The 18,896-nt window shown below is 36.9% G+C and overlaps 1 protein-coding gene across 4 annotated transcripts in view; it reads right to left on the bottom strand.

Moving 5' to 3' along the window:
* Window positions 1-203: 203 nt before the first annotated feature.
* WASF3 (WASP family member 3) overlaps window positions 204-18,896 on the bottom strand; it is a 64,254-nt gene continuing 45,561 nt past the window's right edge. For 3 of the 4 annotated variants that reach the window (XM_031504457.2, XM_021542010.3, XM_021542011.3), the window contains 7 exons: window positions 15,564-15,698; window positions 12,129-12,282; window positions 11,583-11,700; window positions 7,446-7,621; window positions 4,609-4,872; window positions 2,343-2,698; window positions 204-1,632 (listed from right to left, as the gene is read on the bottom strand). In XM_031504457.2, the coding sequence (XP_031360317.1) occupies window positions 1,475-1,632; window positions 2,343-2,698; window positions 4,609-4,872; window positions 7,446-7,621; window positions 11,583-11,700; window positions 12,129-12,262 (1,206 nt within the window). In that variant the 5' untranslated portion in view covers window positions 12,263-12,282; window positions 15,564-15,698 and the 3' untranslated portion in view covers window positions 204-1,474. Of the gene's footprint in view, window positions 1,633-2,342; window positions 2,699-4,608; window positions 4,873-5,543; window positions 5,711-7,445; window positions 7,622-11,582; window positions 11,701-12,128; window positions 12,283-15,563; window positions 15,699-18,896 lie in introns of all 4 variants that reach the window. The other variant, XM_021542013.3, reaches the window with a different exon arrangement.

Here is an 18,896-nt window from a genome sequence, read left to right on the forward strand (position 1 = left end):
GATTAAAACTGTAATCTGGTAAGGAAAGAAATCTTCCCCTGCTACGAATAAAATTTAAAAGCCTCATTAGGCAGAGCAGCAGCCTGACTCTTGGTCCAAAAAAAAAAAACCAACCAAACAAACAAAAAAACAACCCAAAAAAGAACGCAAAAAACCCAAAAACAAAACAAACAAAAAAAAAAAAAAAAAAAAAAAACCCACCAAAAAAACCCCAAAACAAGCCATTTTAATACTGTATGGCTGATTTAAAAAGTGGAAAATAAGGAAAACAGACAGTCAAAGCAGACTTTATGGGAACAACTATGCCTAGGAAAGGATTAAGAAAGTGAATGTGTGTGTGTATATATAAGGCATAATACTTCAACAACCATCAAAACTGCTTTAACTGCCCATGTTTTGTCTATGGGATGTACTGGGAAAGAAATACATTCAAAATAAGAGCTCTGAATCAATGTGCCACACATCTACACATGTACAAATCAACCACAATAGAACTTATTTACACACACTTATACCTACAGGCATAAAGACCAAGTTTAATACTTGTGAAATGTATCTGATTGCTAGATCTGGACTGTTCCAATCTTCAGCAATAGCAGTAGCCTTTTTGCACTGTAACAGCCACAGGGTTTCCATCAGGTCTATCCTGCATCCAGTTGATCTTATTGTAAGACTAAAAAGCTCTACAGGTATTTTCATTTCCATTTATAACACGGACATGCATCTGCTACCCAGCAGAGACTCCCCCAACACTCTTCCCAACAAGCAACCAGCAACTTAAGAGCTGGTACTGTTACAGACAGATCTGACTGCTCACCAAATGTTCTTCCTGGATCATGTGGGTTCATTTTTCAAAGTATACATTTCATCAACTGCTACATTTTTAAGATAAAAAGGAAGATAGTATAAAATCAATTCTGTATGCATAAAAACTTAAGCCCAGAAGTGGTTAAAAATAGACTAAGGTGGGCATAATTAGTACCTAATAAAAAAGCTAATCACATTTATGGAACTCAACACTTCACTCAGCCATACAATTAGCTGCCCTCAAAGACTAACAACCAGACCAATTCACAAGTATCTAAGTTGCTTACATAATTAAAAGAATAAGATGTAAAGTCAAAAAAATATATTTTATTCCTTCAAGAACAGGAAAGTAAAATAAAATGCTGGTTCTGTAACAGTGCAACAACTGCATCATATTTTGCACGCAGCACAAGAGTTGCTACATTTAGTGGCACTTAAGTATTATGCAGTAAATACTGAAAGTAAGACAAGTTTCTGATCTGCATAAGCATAATCACATCATTATTACCAGAGTTGCTAAGCTACAGCATTCTGAATAATACCAATTCAATTTTAGCACTTCCCTCACTAGCCTTAATACATGTCAACGTCTTGCTTTACATCTTTCTAACAAAGCAGTCACTGAAGCCAAGTATTTAATATAGTTTCTAGCAGGCTTGGACGACGTTCAATCTGACCAGTCGTTCTCGTCAAACTCGGAGTCGTCGTCGGAATCGCTGTACTCCACGGCAATGCGCCTCGACAGGATGGTGGCCACGTCATTGCCAACGGGCTCACGCTTCGCCTCCTGCTCACGCTGCTCCTGCACCTTTTTCAGCTGAATTCCTGCAGAGACAATCACTCTCAAAGTTTTCTAGCCAAGAAATTTCATATTTGACACTGTTATCGGTGAGTTTGTTGTATTCTTACAAAATACTCAGGAAGAAGGAGGGAAAAAGAAAGCAAGTATTGAGAGAGAGAGCCTCCTTGAGCAAGGAAGAGGGAAAGACAAAAAAGGCGGATGGGAAATAATTCTCAGACTGAATACTTCTGGACTTCTAAAACTGTCAACAATACGTTGAACTTAAATATTCAAGACTGTACAGGTCATCTTGATCTGAAGATGAAAGTTTTTAAAACTATATTTGGAAACAGTGTTAGACCTACAGCTCCATATTATAACTGAGGTCAGGAAGAGCTGTAAGCCACTGGTTAAAAAAAATCAGTGGGCTACAGGCTGGCATTGGGTAATTCAGTTCTTCAACAGGAGGAAAAATCTGTGTACATGTATCGGCACTTTACAAAATGAACACAAGTGCTGTGTTCATTAGATTATGCCCACACAAACACTAGAACATGCTTGACAAAGCTGTGTAGCTTTAGTGCTAGAAAATAATCCAACCTCATGGCTGACAAATGTCAGAATGGGTGTGTAGTACCTGTAGTTAGTGAAATCTTCCCAGCTGGGAAAAGAAACCACAAACCCATTTCAGTGGAAAACACTGTGCTCTCACTGGAAAAAAGGAATACCTTGAACTCGCTGAAAGTGCACTTACCCATCCTGATGGCAGCCAGCAGATCACTCCGTGCATCGCTCATTGGTGCCTGCTTCACCTCCGACGCCGGAGGAGCGTGCATGGGGGAGGAAGAGAGGGATGCACCTGCAGCAGGAGGGCCTGGAGGGGGAGGAGGTGGGCCGGGAGGAGGAGGAGCAGTGACAACAAGCCCACCAGAAGGAGGAGGATGAGTAGCTGCATATGTAGAGCCAGTCACCAGTCCGGAATGGGAAGGTGGCACAGGAAGCTGAAGGGGACTAACAAATGCAGTTTGTGCTGAAGGAATCATAGGAGGGGGAGGAGGAGGGGGAGGACCTGTAGGATTGTAATAATCCACCATCTGAGCTGGGAGCATCCTGTATAAAACAGAACAAAAACATTTAATGCATAAAAAGTTAGAACTTCCAAGATTATCGTCCCTTAAACTGTACTCATCCAACCTCAGGTAAAACAAAAATCAAAAGCAATTTACTGATGTCTTAAATATGCAAGTGATTATACATGTAAGAATTGTCAAACTGTCAAATATTGCTGATTTATTGAGATTTAAGACAAATGTTGAAGTTAAAGGCAGCGTCCTTTCAGCATGCTACAAAGTGAGCTTCTTTATCCTAACTCTCCTGCCCAGTTAAATATGAAGCTACATTTCTTATTAAACATCTACTCTGTGGGACTGTAAAGTGCAAAGTCTTTGAAGAAGAAGGGACCAAGAAAACTGCAGACTACACCCTTCAATTCCATAGGTCAAGAGGTAATAGAGGACACAAACATGGAGAACAATGGAAAGTATGAAAGAAAATATTTACCCAAAGGTAAATGTATCTCATGTGCTTCTGTTGTCTTGTTTTTTTAAGTTTTTTATGCTTTTTGATGTTAACATATTTTTACTGGAGTTCTCACACACTGTTTATGTAAATAATGATTGTTTTGTAGTTCTTTTTATGGGAGGAGAAAATAGATAGACTGTTAGTTTGACTTGTGTAGTTAGAAAAGTAGTAATTTCATCCTCCAATTCACTGTCACTTTTAGAAGTGATATGTTGCAAGGTCAGAAATAAAAGTTACTTCCTTTTACTTTTTTGACCTTAGTGTGAGTGCATGAGTTATTTCATGTCATAGTGCAACATTCTTCAGTTAAATGTATCAGTTTAAATATCATTTAATTAAATTGATACATTTGATCAGTTCTTTAAATAGGATGCACAGGGAAGAGCTCATTTCTGTGTTAAAATGTCATTGAAAGAAATCTTAGACAAAGAGAATTGTTAAGAGTTATGAAGTAGGTAAAGAACTAGATACAGGAGACAAGAGTTGAAGCAAAGTGATTGATGACACTGAGTGACACATGCCAGTGTATAACAAGAGCAACACCCCGACAATGATCATGGACCTGAGGATTAAGCCCAGTAATGTCTTATACACTGGAAACAACAGAGAAAGGGCAGGCTGGAGCAGTCACTCCTAACTCAGTCATCTGCAGTATGACAGCCATGAATCAGGCAAATGCTATCCCAGGATGTATCAAGAAAGGATGACAAATCTTGGCTTGCATAGTAAAAACCACAGGCAAGAATGACTATAACTTTCCTGGGGTTACAACTTAAAAGTTTAAGCTATTTACACAAAAGAACAGAGACAGGCTCATTATAAAAAAGATGTTTTCTTGCTACAGGAGAACTACAACTCTGGAGCAAGCCTTCCTTTGAATTCATTCAGGCAAAGTATCTACACAGGCATTTGATATATCTCCGTCTTGAATTAAGAAAGTGGCATTCTTCCTGTGGCAGTCCAGAATTTGTGTCTGAGGAGACTCCTTCCAATTCTGTCACAAGCTTCTCTAAAAAGGTCTTCTAGGGATTTCAGGGATGCAATAAAGACTGCCAGATTAATCATAATCAACAATACTCTTTCTGCACATTTCCTGAAGTTTAAAATATTACCCAAATTATCCTGCAACTACTTTCCACTTTAAAGGAAAATTATCCCTTCTTCAATATTGTATTAGGCACCCTTAATATTTTACAATTATACTGACTTCACCAATACACACTTCATTCAATACAGACTTGGTTATCTCTGCTTTCACTATTTCTTCACTTAAATTCAGTTCATACATAGAAATTATACCAATTTTCTTCTGTCCTCCCCAAGGAGGTAACTAATGTACTTGGGGTCTTTTTCTTTGATGCATTACACATTACGATGGTTACAAAAAACATGCATTCCTCTGGTTTTGCCAAGAATCCCCTAGAATAAATCAGACTTACCCATAATCTGCTGGTACCACAGGTACTGAGCTGTGCTGGCCATCTGAAGGCTGGGGTGGAGGTGGAGGTGGTTGCTGAGGTCTGTTTAAAGTGGCATGTCGTACAGTGGTGGAGGGTGGTCTGTATTCATGCTCATGGCTTTGGGATGCTGCCATGTACTGTGGACCATCTCCTGCTCCGTAGGAAGGCATTGCTATCTGCTGATGGAGGGAATGATTCGGAGTAGCAGGATAAGAATAATCTGTAACATCGGATGCATGGGACCTAAAATTAAGGTAAATTGATGCAGAAGGGCAGATTATGTGAGTATAACAAGGCATTAGCTAAATAATTGACAAAACAAGCTAAAAATAATACAATCAGCATTATTTTTCTTGCAAGAGGATTTCCCAATTTATCAAGTAGCACTCCCTTTTAAATCCACAGAAAGCACAAGAATTTTAGTAGCCATAATGAAGCTTAAGGTTTTTGTCAATGATTTTGACAGTCCATTGTTTGAAATGGCAATACTTACCAGTCTGCCTCAAGTTAACAATGGCAGCGGAAAAAGAAAAGCAATACTACAAGCACTTGCAATTATGCAGAAGAACACATTTTACCACTGCAGAGAAAACCAATTTTGAAAGTTAGGAAATGCTTTTTATTTTGTTTGCACAATTAATTTTATTGGAAAGGCTTAAAGAAACTGGGAAATGTAAGTATTAGTTGAGCAGAGAGTTCATAAAGATACAAAGCCTAGGATGTTCTGTCAAATAAGCCCAAGAGAGGGAGCAAAAAGATCTTTTCATCCCATTACTGTGAAGACTTGTTTTAGTAATGAACAATGGTGCAGCCTGGCTTTTAGTGAACACAGTGAAGGGATGCACTTATCTGTGAGACTGGAAGCAAGGTAAGCAACAAAAAGCCAGGGCTTTGAGCAAAACAAAATAACAAACCCTTTGGGCATTTTGTCCTCTTTCATGCTTCCTGCCTGCTCCATTTTCTTTGCGTCACTCATGAACTCAATGCCCATTTTCCTTCTCTCCCACTCTTCTTTTCTTGTTCTTACTTTTCTCACATTAATTTGCAGGTTTCTGTTTGGATTCAGCTTGTGTTTCTCTCTCTAAAGTACAATAAGTATAACAAATACATTGTAAATTGCCACAGTCCAAACACCGGGATGTCAACATTTAATGCTTAAGTCTTATAAGTAGCAAACAAGAAGAAATACGACTTTTTTTTTTTAACTTTAGCAGTAGAGAAAAAAGACCTGACTTACAAAACACTGCTCATGCAGTAGCTGGCAGCATGAAAATGTCTCTCAAACCAGTACATATTTCTGTATGTATGGGTTTTTTTAAAACTTAAGACTACTCCAAGGTGATAAAACAGAAAGCCCTCTCTCCACACCTCACTACTATTCTCAGGATTAACCCATTATAGATGTAAAACAGATTTCAGGATTCAGTCTCAGATATTTGATTCACTGAAACGTAAAATACTCCATGATTTATAAAATATAAAAGGCGTATGTAAGTACAAGGTATCTGTCACAGAAAAAAATCAAAATCCAACACAGATGCAGCCCTACGATTTCTGCTTGAAAAAATCAGATTGCAAATACCACATATCTGCAAACAGCCAAATACATGTTGACATTGCTGGGAGATAAAAACGAATCACTTCAATACAATAATTTAAACTCAGGAATCCTGGAAGCAAGGTGTTAAATCTGAAAAAAAAAATACTCAAAAAGTGTGAAACAGAACTCCTGATGAAAAAATCCACAGCTTTTACTAGATCAACCCATGTAAAGCTTTGTCAGTCTGCAGTGTTTCATTAAGACTAACAGAAGACAAAGATTTGCATTAGAAACTGTAAAATAAAACCAATCAAACAACATTTTTTAGACAGAGAGGTAATCTAAACACCTATAAAGAAAGACCTATAGCAATATCAAGTACTATGTTTCAATTACAAGTTTATTACTTTTCATGAAGACCACAACATTGCAAAGTTCTGAGCCAATTTTTTTCTTTTAAATTAATCTCCTACTGGACAGTGGACTAAAGGTATCAGTCCACACTCTTGCAGTGGTAGCTGCCTACTCAACCTAGTCATCCAATAATTTAAGCACTTTTTCCAGTGGACCCTATTTATTTCTATTCTTATTGGTAGTACTTAATCACAACAGACATAGGAAATAAAATAAGTGGGAAAATCCACTGGTGAAACCAGCTTAGTGTAAAAACTGATACTTCAATGCACATCAGGTAACTCTCACTGAGCTGAAAGACAATCTCAGTCAATGAAGATGAATTCCGCTGCATATCTCTAAGCAGAGATTTTTCTTATTTCAAGCAGTAACATCTCATCTGGTTTGCTAGCTTGTTTTTTAGACTAATCTAACATGAAAAAGCTGAACTCTTCTTCCACCGAAGCATTCCTTGCAGGCAAAAGTATTCTTGACTGAGTAGATCACAGAAAAATATTTATTAAGGTACCAGCAGAGCAAACAAACTAGACACTAAGGAAGAGCTACTGACATTATCTAGTAGAGGCTTAAATGCTTTGTAACTACAGCTACTGAAGATGAAATACAAAGCATGCAGCAAACACTTCCTTCTCTGCAATATATAACATTAAGATGACAAAATGCTCATGTGAAGCTGAGGAAGAAAAAAAACATTATGGAATCTGTTATGTCATTTACACTTTAAAATAAATTTGAAAAGAATGTTTTAAACATGCATTGTATGTTTTGTCTAACTATTCCCATCCTGCAAAAACACCTAATTCTACTCAGTATTGCTGAACATACAACTGTGGTATAACAAACAGCTTTGCTGTAAACAGACCTAGTATCTGGGGATAGTGATCCCTCGGAAGATGCTCCATGGTACACACTCTGAGACAACCTGTTGTCAGGTCTAAGCTCTTTGTCATATGCCATCATATTCCACTCCTGGCGTCTGTTCCTGGCTTTTCTAACCTTTTTCACCTCACGGGTGGTGCCATCTATACGCTTTTGCTCCTAATGTCCAAACAAGAGAAATAAAGCATGCAAAGAGAGAAAAAAAGGAAAGGGAAAAAAGCTGGTTAATATGTAGTTAGAGTGCATGAAAATAAGACCAGATTTACAGGTGAAGCCAACTCTTCATAAAATTTCTCTACACTAAAATAAGAATATCTCCCTACACTATGAACCTCATTAGTAGCAGGAGTTTTGATTTGCCTTTATTCTGTAAGGATTCATGTGCGACTGTGATGCCAATCTCCTGGTTTTCCTAATACAAAAATGTGACCAATTTTAAAAGCCAGAAAGTTGAGTTTCTTCTGATGTCATGTCTTTTATTTAGACCACCCTGATGCACTTGTAATTTTCATCTCCTGAAAATCAAATTTCTGAGAATGCTAAATAAGCTCAGGGCTATTCTGGTTATTCATTATGGTCACAATCAACAGGGCCAGGGAAGTCGGCCAGGGAGAAATTGGACACACTTCCCTAGTCTATTTGAAATTATTTTTGTTTAACTTCCTCTCCCTTCTTAGCTCTAATTAACTACCAAAATTCCTCCTAGTTTCTCCTCATCATTGATATAAAAATGAATTACACTAATCCTCTCTGCAGTGAGTCAGTAATACTCAGGCCAGCAGTATGGGCAAGACAGCTTGACTGGTTCATTACAAATTTGGCTGCTTTTATCTTTCAATATAACATCAGGCTCAACCATTGTCAGTGTTTATCATACCTAATTGTCTTTACCTCACTAGATAGCAAGATCTCCTAATATTGGGACCCAATGCTTTCACACCTTGGAAATGTTGTACTCAGTATCAATATAAAACTCATACTGGTGCTTCAGCGCAAAGAATGAACAAGATTGCTCAATTCAGGCTGAGAAGGGTCTATGACTCCTTTTCTCAGTATTCATGAAAACACCGGGGGTTTTTTTCAGTCAGCTCTAGATCCCACACCTTAGAATACATGTCTGATCCATTAGTAGGTTGGTATTAGGCTTTTGGCTGCTAGAAAAATAGTTTCTCAGGAAAGAATTATACTACTATTCTGAGAATGCAGTCAATGAACTGCATGGAGAAAAGAGCTTGGTCAAATTCTGGTAGGCAAGCCTTTTACTGGGGAATCTAGACCCACAAAGTAAGGGATAATAGTTGGAAAGCTAGAAAACAAGAAGTTGTTCACCACAGATGAACACAGGTTCTTTTACTCCAACTGTTGAACAGCACTGAGCAAGTAATTCTGAAATAATGTGTTTGGCATTACATAATTAATAAAAAACTAACAAATTGTTTCCTTGTCTTTATTTTGGATCTCCTGCTCCTTCATGCATGTTTGCATGAGGGACCTGCTGACCCTGCTAACATTTAGAATGACAGAAAAGATTTCTTGAAGTTCAACACCAAATGTTTTGACAACTCTTGCTCATTTCTACAGTAAACAGATTTTTGGTCTGATTTATGTTAAATAACAATGATCATCTTGGCTCTTAATCAGTTCTCCTAAAATATTTTTCCTTCACAAAATTTTTAGAATCACACCCTTTTTATGTCCGATAACCACTTTTTCATCAATATTTTATGGAAAGGTAAATAGATATGGATGTATAAATAATAAAAAATAAGCACAAAGCTTAACTGGTTTTAATTGGATCAGATTTCAGCTGGGCAGGTTGTTCCAGATCAGCATCTGTAACGATGCTAATGAATAAATACACATGAATTCTTTTCACTAAAGCAGTACTAAACCCTACCGGTAATGCTATTTTGATTAAATATTATATCAACACATCTCTAAAACATTAAATGTCTTCCAAAACAGTGGGGCACCCCTATTACTAGCAGCTAACAAAGCTACATGTACCTCTAAGAATAGTTTTAAGTTGTTCCAGTAGCAGTTTCATTCCCTTGACAATGGTGACAACTCTAGCTTTACTACCCAGGACAAAGATGACAGAGTTGTAGGGGAGCTGAAGCCTTTCTACTTAATTACAGCTGGAAATATTTCTCAGAAAATCAAAGTAATATTAAGAGGAGTTACTTTTTTTTAAACTAACTGTAATAGAAGCTGTGGCAGGCAAGTGGGTGCTGTAGATTAAGCCAGAAAAAAAGTCATTCATGTTGGCAGGAAATTATTTCAGCAAACACAAAACATATTAGAGCCTTCAAACAGGGTTGAATTAATTGTAAGTTTGATATGTGCATCAAGAATTAGCAAACAATAATTTAAGCATCTTAATAAAGAATTAAGAGCTAGTAATAAAAAGCAGCTTCAGCAAGTATTTGCAATACCTTAAAAAACTGGAAGCACAAATCTAGAGTATTTTCCTGACCACAAATTTATAAAATACTATCAAAACATCAAAAATTATTTCTGAAGTACAAGCTTTCCAAATTTAAACATTTTACTTGCTTGAATAGCTAATTATTCTCAGACAAAAAGTCAGCACAATGAAGAGCAAATTAGAACAGCTTATCCTTTGTTTCATCACAACTGCCCTACCTAGAGCCATTCAATTTAGAATACTATTGATACATACCAAGTCAAAACTACATGGAACTCACAGACACTGATCTATGAAAAGTAAAAAAAAACAGACTACACAAATTTTAAACTTAAAGAATTAAAATTGCATTTTTCTTCAGAAAAAAGTTTGCCTGAAAGAGGCAAATTAGAGGAAGCCTGTCAGATATTTTCAATTAAACTGTATACAAAAACAAAAAGCATATTTGAGGCAAGAAAATGAAACCACTCATAAACCACCTGCTGCAACAGCTCAAGCACTTAGGGGAAATTATCAAAATAATACTGGAAAACTAATTCTCTGGTGCAGGAACTACTCTCAGATTTCACCAAGCACCTAAAAAATTTAGGCTAAAAACTTGCTGTATTTGGTCAGCTGAGTAGGATGGCATTTGGATATCTAGCTTATATTTTGTTAAACAATACACATTTATTTCACCTGCACAGTTTCCCAACATTTTGTGTTTCTGTAGAGCACAAATTGAGTAAAGAATTCTCATATAATAGATTGAAAACGTAAGTTCAGCTATCAAATTGTTAATAAATGCTCTGGATTCATTCCTGGTTACTGCTACCATATGGACAAGAACAAAAGAAAAAGGACATTTGGTTCAGCAAGCTGTAGAACAAAGTGTGCCTGAGAGACATCTCAACCAAACCATCCTGCTCTCCCAAAGGATGCAGATCATGAAATGCTTGAAAACCATTTTCTGGAAAGCTAAACCTCAGATTTCTTCCCATCACAAAATTAACTTACTCAAGTCTATCCTCCTTTCTTCTCAGTTGGACTTGGCATATATTTAATCAAATCAAATAGCACTTCTGCTAGAATTTATCAAGGGGTATTTCTGTGAGGTATGGCTATAATCAGACATGATTGGAATTGAGCGTATTTGTAGACTGCAATAAGACAATTAAAATCTACAAAAAATATACCATGGATGGAAATAAGCAGGATGTATTGCCTAAGTTAAAGTCTAAAAGTAATTTTTATATATAGTTTTGTAGAAATCATTCTATAGGAATAGAGAAATCCTCAAGCAATATTATTAATCCTTAGAAAACCATCTGTATTTTTTCCTTTAAAATCAGAATGGAAAAAATGGGACACTGGAATGGAAAACACTCTAATTCCAATTCCTTTCCTCTCCCATTACAGTGTCTTTTTCTGGAGCATAAGAGGGCCATCTTTCTGGGTACCAATAAACAGATACTGGCAAAAGATTCAAGACAGCATCTTGGAAGATAACCACAGCACTCCTAAAATCTAATTTGCTGCCATCTTAAAATAGACAGGATAAGCTATAAAACTGGAATGCACTAAATCTACAGCCACACAAGAGGAACAATCTTTCCATGCACACATACTAAGTATGACCTGGAAATTTTTATGTTCGGACAGCTGCCCATAAAGTTGTAATGCACAAATGTGCTATAATGTTTCTGCTTTTACCTTTTGTCTCCTCTTTTCTTTTCGCTTATCTTCAGTATCTTGTAACATTTTTTCTTTCCAAAGATCAAAAAAATAGGAAGGATCAGTATAGAATTTCAATCCATCTTTCTTATCATCCCTGGAAAAACAGAAGAAGAAAAGCTAAAAATACATTAATTACTATGCTTTAAATCCAGAAAACTTACATTTGATGATCACCCAAGCTTCAAGCTGATAAATAACAACCATTACTAACTGGAAGTCCATGAACAAATACCACCACTGTCTGTAGCAGCAGAAAAAACACATCCCTTGGTCCTAAATCCTACACATTTACCTTCCAATTAAAAATTCTTAACAATTAAATACACTGTAAATACTGTGCTATACCATTCTTAAAAAATAAATTTATTACTTATTGCAGATTGACGATTATGTTTTATCAATCTTGAAAAATCAAATCTCTATAATCAGTATAGCTTTTCCCTTCTGCTATAATTATTCTCTGCATACAATTAGGAAATAAAGGGCAAAGTACAAGAAGTTAAACAATAAATATTTCCTTACCTATAAGGTGAAAGAATATTCAGAGGTGGTGGTTTGTCACTTTGATTATAAATATCAGCCACCGGGTTTGGAATGCTGTTCTTTGAAACTACCTGCTGGTCTTGAACTGTTGAGCTCTTGAATGCTTTTTTCATGTTGATGTCCTGTAAGGATACTGTTAGAAACAGAAATGCTTTTACCATAGGTCTGAAACTAATGAAAGTGGATACACAACATGCATTTTTCACTAATTTTATTAAATATTTTCAGCAAGTTAACAGACAGGTTTTCCCTTAGTGGGTAATTCTAACATCTAAGGGCAAAGGCATGTAAGAATGCCCATAATAAAAAAGATTTAAGTCTCACTTGATCTAGAACCTCACTTAAAATAATGGGACCATGGACTGTATCTTGGAAGATGATGCAAGAATGCTGTCACATGCAGATGTCCAACCATTTCCCCTTTTTATAAGGTTTATCCTGGAGTTCTAACAGCAGAAACAAATCTTCAAGACTGAAACACAAGGTCTAGTATTCCTCTGAAATGGTGTTTTATAATTGTACATACCATCTATACAAATTCCAGCCCATTCTAAATGTAATTTAATTACAGCTGCAGCAATCTCTTGTGAGAGACAGAGTTCCACTTATTTTACCCTCTTTCAACTCCTATGTCTTCCCATATAACTAAACCTTCCTTGCTCTTAAAGTTTTGCTCTTGTCTCTACAGAGAGAAATACTTGTACTCTCGTACTTCCATTTTATCTTTCCACATACACAGCTTTGGGGGAAACAACATCGGGGTTTTCCTGCTTTTCAAATGAAAGGTTTAAGTTGGTTTTAATTGTTCCTGTCACTTTTATCAAGACTTTCACTCTTAATACATGAAATGCAGCAATCATTGTTAGAGAAACTCCAGTTAAAGGCCAATCACAATTCAGAAGTGGCAGTAACTCTTGATATCATCTTCCTTCCACTGCTAAGCACCTGAAATACAGGTTTTAGACTGCAGTTAAAGATGATGTTGAAGTCTTCACTGGGTTGTCTACAATGACAATGCCCACTCCTGGATTCAATCCAAGTGTTTTATAAGAGTGTAAGCTGTAGGACTTGTGCAAACAAAATGCACCGGCTTATTCTCCTTTTATTCCCATTCACATTTCATCTAATACTTCTTGCCCATTCATCCAAGTTACTGAGTCTCAAGAACAAACTGTGAGAAATTTCACAAGGTAAATTAACAGTAATGGCCAAAAAATGTAGTATACTGATGACCTGAAGAAAGAAAAAGGGACAAAATTTTACACTGTTATTGTCTGTCATGATGGACACCAAATCCCACTCAGACTTCTTTGCCCAACTATTTTTGTTATCTGTGCTGAGGACTTGCTTCTCACTCCAAGAATTACTTCATTTCTTATATAACTTCTACAATAGCACAAAATTAAAAATAGAATATTTAATGTCTAATACTTGTTCCCCCACTCACATCACCTCAAGTATCAAAACATTATTTCTGAAAGTACTTTCTATTTAAATCTGCCTGTAAGTAAAAGGTCTTTCAGACGGATTTTTTGGATGTATATATCTGAATTGTTTCATTCTTGTTTGATGGAAGACATTCAAAAGAACAAAAAAATTCTGGAGATTTTTAGAATAGGTTATTTATATCTTTTATATACACTGTAATAGTTATAGCTAAGAATATAGGAAATCACTGATGTAACCAAATCTGAAAGGCTTTTTAAAACAACCTTGCAACTGACATTTTGCTTAAATGCCGAAGCTATCCAGAAACATTCTATTTCTGACAGTATAATGAATTACTATAAAGACTTCAACTTCTACAGTGAAAGAGCTAATAAAATTTACTGACACTAAGGTGACAGCAGTTTGTATATATAGCTTATTAATATGAAGCATGATTAGCAATGCAAGAGTAACAACTGCTGTCAATTTAAAATAAACACTGATTAAATTCTCAGTCCATACACGAGTTTCCCCTTCCAAAAGATTGCTTTTAATTATTCTCCAACCTCTGAAAAATAGCTGGGTGGTACTGTATAACACTAATGAGACATTAATGAGGCATTAAACCAAAAAGGAGGGAAGAAAAAAAAAACATGAACCAACAAAACCAAGATGAAAACTGCCCTTTCCAAAAGTACAGGATATTGATATCATCTAGTTTGTTCATAGTACCAATACAATATGGCTCAAAAACTAAGCTGAATAATGATCTCATAGGAGCTTATTTACATTCCCATATAACTTAACCCCTTAAGCAGCAAGATGCAAGTGCTTGTACCAAAAAATCTCAGTGGTTTGGCTTGGAGGGGATCTTAGCGATTATCTCATTCCAAAACCCCTGCCATGGGCAAGGACACCTTTCACTTAACCAGGTTTCTCTGGAGATAGGGCATCTACAAATTCTGTGGGCAGCTAAGAGTCTAACAGTTAATATATTCCAAAACCATAAAATGATGACATGTAATAATTTCCAGACAGTAACCAGCTAAAAAAGGAAGGCTAAATATCACACCATTACACTATTAAATATCAACAGTAAAATTTAATATTAGCACTAATAATTGGCACTATAAAATATATAAACCACAAAAATCTGAATGGCATGTGAAATATATAAGCCATATAAACAGCACTGTTAAATAGTTCACAAGTAGCATTAACTACTAGTGAGCCAATATTACACTACTGTACTGATATAAAAAGCTTTTATATTTTAGTAAATGTCAGGAATCATCTAAACAGGAAGTACAGGCATTGGCTGGCTCAGACATGTAGCATGGAGGCCAAGATGCATGTTAACAGCTTTTAAAGCTAGACAGAGAAATGCTTTATCTACCCAAATAAGTGCTTTCAAACAACATAATGATGTTATTTAAAATTCTTTGTTTTTACTGTGTATTTATTAAGGGAATGACCAAGCTCATAAGTCGGAAATATTTTTAAAGGAAATACAGTTTCTAGCAAGTAGAACCCCCTAAAGAATTTCACCTAGTTGATCCAAACACAGCACCTTGTTTAGATACAGAATATTATGTGATCTTTGATAACCTCAGAACAGACTAATATAGTTTTTGATTACTCTACTCTGAAATTGATATGGACACCCAGTGTCTCAAACTTTTTCCAATATTCTGACTTACTCCCAGTAAGGTCTGTGTTCATTCATTTATGATTTACTGCACTTACAAACTCAAAGTTTTCCTCATGAAAATGGCAGCTTAATAGCTCCATTACTACAGGGGCTTCTTGACTCAAGAATACTTTCACTTGCTCTGCTAAAGTGATTATTCCCAGCTTGCCTTACTGAGACAACAAGATGAAATATCATTACAGGATTACTTTGAAAAGACAGAGGTTATTGTGCAATTAAATACTGTGCTCTTGTCAACATCACTTCTGGTTCGATGCTTTCATGCAATTACCTACCCTCTTCCACAGTTGAATCCAGCTGGGTGACTTTGACAGCAAGGCGATCAATTCTGTCTTGGAGGGAATTTGCTCTGATGTAGAAGCTGTTGGCCTCATTAAACAATTCACCAAATATGTCTTCAGCATGTTTGCCTGTGTAAGAAAACAGACAAGGAAATCCCTTTGCTAGTGGCTTACAAAACACAAGACAAATGGCTTCAGTATAATGAAGTATAATAAAACACAGTAGCTGTAGGATTAGAACAGCACAGTTTGTCATTCGGCAAAATTTGAGGCAGCAGGTTTGTAGAAAAAAAAGTGAAAATATACCATAAATTCTGCCTGAAGTCTATTCTTCTGGACATCCTGGTTAGCAGTCTTCTTAAAAACATGAGAAAACTTACAAATTCTAATCCTTCTGTAGCTGAGCTAGTGCCAACTGACAGACAACTGAGTATTAAAAACTGGCTCTGTGATGAAAAGGCCTGAAGTTACTGCAGTCAATAAAAACTTCTGAAGTAGATTTTGAAATTAAAATCTTGAAATCCATAGGCCAATATCAAAATTAAAACAGCATTATAAAAACAGCAGTCCACTTACCTCTACAAATGCTGACTGCAAACGCTGCTGTTCCTGGAGTAATTTGAGAGGGGGTCAGAGGCCACGGACCACATTTACCCATGGCCACAACTGGACTTATTGCACAACCTTTTCAGCCTCTCCTTCACCTGCTGTATGTTCTCAATCACTGTGACAGTGGACAACGCAGTCCAGATCACCAAATCATGGAATCAATTAGGTTGGAATAGACCTCTGAGATCATCAAGTCCAACCTATGTTCAAACACTATCACATAACTAGACCATGACACCAAGTACAACATCCACTCTTTCCTTAAATATCTCCACGGCATGGTGATTCCACAATCTGCTGGGCAGCCCATTCTAATTCCTAATCACATTTTCTGTGAAGAAATTCCTCCTGACATCCAACCTAAACCTCTCCTGAAGCAGCTTAAGACTTTGTCCTCTCATCCTGTCACCTGGCAGAAGAGAACAACCCCCACCTGCCTACACCCTCCTTTCAGGCACTTGTAGTAAGGTCCCCCTGAGCCTCTTTTTCTCCAGGCAAAACACCCCCATCTCCCTCAGCCGCTCCTCAGACTTATGCTCCAGACCCTTAACTGGCTTTGCTGTCTTTCTCTGAATCCACTCCAGCACCTCAATGTCCTTCCTGAACTGAGGGGCCCAAAAGAGGACACCGTACTCGAAGTGTGGCCTCACTAGTGCCAAGTACAGATTTGCAGCCTTGCCCTTCCTTGAAAGCACCACAGTTGACAGAAGGTGCCACAAGATAACCCAAATCCCTCCCTGATGCACAGATCATTGTGTATGGCCATTCCTCTCCCAGTCCTTCCACAGGACTAGGCACTCATCCACAGTTTGACTCTCTTCATACCCAAGTCCACAACTCTCATCCACCCCAGATCAGTGGTTCCAGATACCCAGTTTAATAGTTTGCCTGCCCAGAACTTCCCCTACAAATTTCAGTTTCCACCCAAACTCATTGTTCTCGCTCACTGAACTGATGGTCCCTCCTACCCAAATACTGGTATTTCATTTAAGATGTCTCCCTCTACAATTTCTGCAGCCCAACCCCCTCAAGAAATCCTTGTAGAAAGAAAAGTCCTGCCTTCTGCACTTAGTCATGCTTTATAATCAAAAACAAATTTTAAAATCCTACCTGAATTAAGCTCATCTTGTTATGACCTGTATCAAGAAGAGTCTAAAAATGGAAGAAAAGTTCCAGAAGTGGAAGGGGGAGGGGAAGTAAAACTATCCAATTTGTTTAAAGAATATGGAATATGCATTAACCACCTAAATGACAGGGACTTCCAAAGCAGCCATTATTGACATTTTACATTGGTCCCATAACCAACCTTAATATTTTACAAAGAAAAGTAAAAAGATAATGAAAATTTCCATTTAAGATCCCATTCTGTGGACATCTGGAGACAATAACTCAGTGTAAAAAAATGGCCCCACTTAGGAAGTCAGCAGGACTATCTGGCCTTTTCTAGGTCACTTGCCTGGGTGGCAGGAGGAAACAACAACTAGATTAAAATATTATCTGAAAACACTGTGAATCACAAAAAAAAAAGTAATGGCCATTGAATGAAGGACTTGACCAGTAACACCAGTAACAGTTTTCATTACTACATGTAAGATCAGCCAATAACTAACCCAAAATGTTAGGATATGTCAGTGTATGCAAGCTCTGCTTAATATATACATGCAGAAGATGGATAAGAAAGGTATGCTATCTTCCTGCTCCTAATCTCCTCCCCCTCCAAAACAGAAGTCACACACAAGCACAGAATAGCTGAAATTGAGTATCATCTGGTCCAACTCCCAGCTCAAAGCACAATGAGACAGGACTCTGACCAGCTGAGTTTTGAACACTTGCAGGGATGTAGACTCCACAACTCCTCTGGGCTACCCGTGTCAGTGTTCAACTGCCTTCATACTCAAAGTGTTCTCTAAGGGTTCCCAGCAGCTAGTTGAAATTTACTTAAAATCCCCACTTGATTTAGTTGCTCCAAATGAAGATGTTATTCCAAGCTATGGAAAAAATAAGCTTTTTAACTCTTCAGCTACATAAAGTAGTTATTACATTCTTCAGCCACCAATATTCAGAGCTCAATCAATTTTAACAGATGTTAGTTTATGTTAATATACTGAAATCAGCCTGCTGAGAGAGGACTGCCACATTTTAGGATTAAACAGATCACCCCTAGAGAAGTCAAGGGGATGGATATTTGTTAGTTATCTTTCAGAAGGCAAAGTGGAAGAAGCATGCTTCTTTTAATACTTGATTTTTTTTCAACACTTGCTAGCCCAGAACATGTGAAAGACAGATTGTCAATCTCCTCTGTGTGAAAACAGTGACAAGGTGAAGTAGTATTGGACATGCTGTTGTGATTAACATGATGCAGTAAGTTTCAGAAATAAAATACTTGAAGTGTTTTCTATGTTACCCTTGTTTAAATTTGATCTTTAACAAAACAGAAATAAGCAGGAAAAAAACATGTATCTTTCAATTTAAGAACTGATTTTGGTACTGTAAGACAACAATTTAAAAACAATAGGTGTTGTCCAACATGTGGCCAACCTATGCATTAGTTTAAAATACCATCTAAGACATTATGCAGTCTTTTCTTCTAAGGTTCCCTCCAACCACATAAGACAGTGATTCCATGGATTGGTGGAATCACTGTAGCTGAATTAACTAGAAACGTAAGAATCATGCTTTACCCCTCCTCTTTTTTTAAAGATGCAAAAGTGGTAGGCT

This window comes from Lonchura striata, chromosome 2, assembly GCF_046129695.1.
Source record: "Lonchura striata isolate bLonStr1 chromosome 2, bLonStr1.mat, whole genome shotgun sequence".
Lineage (NCBI taxonomy): Eukaryota > Metazoa > Chordata > Aves > Passeriformes > Estrildidae > Lonchura > Lonchura striata.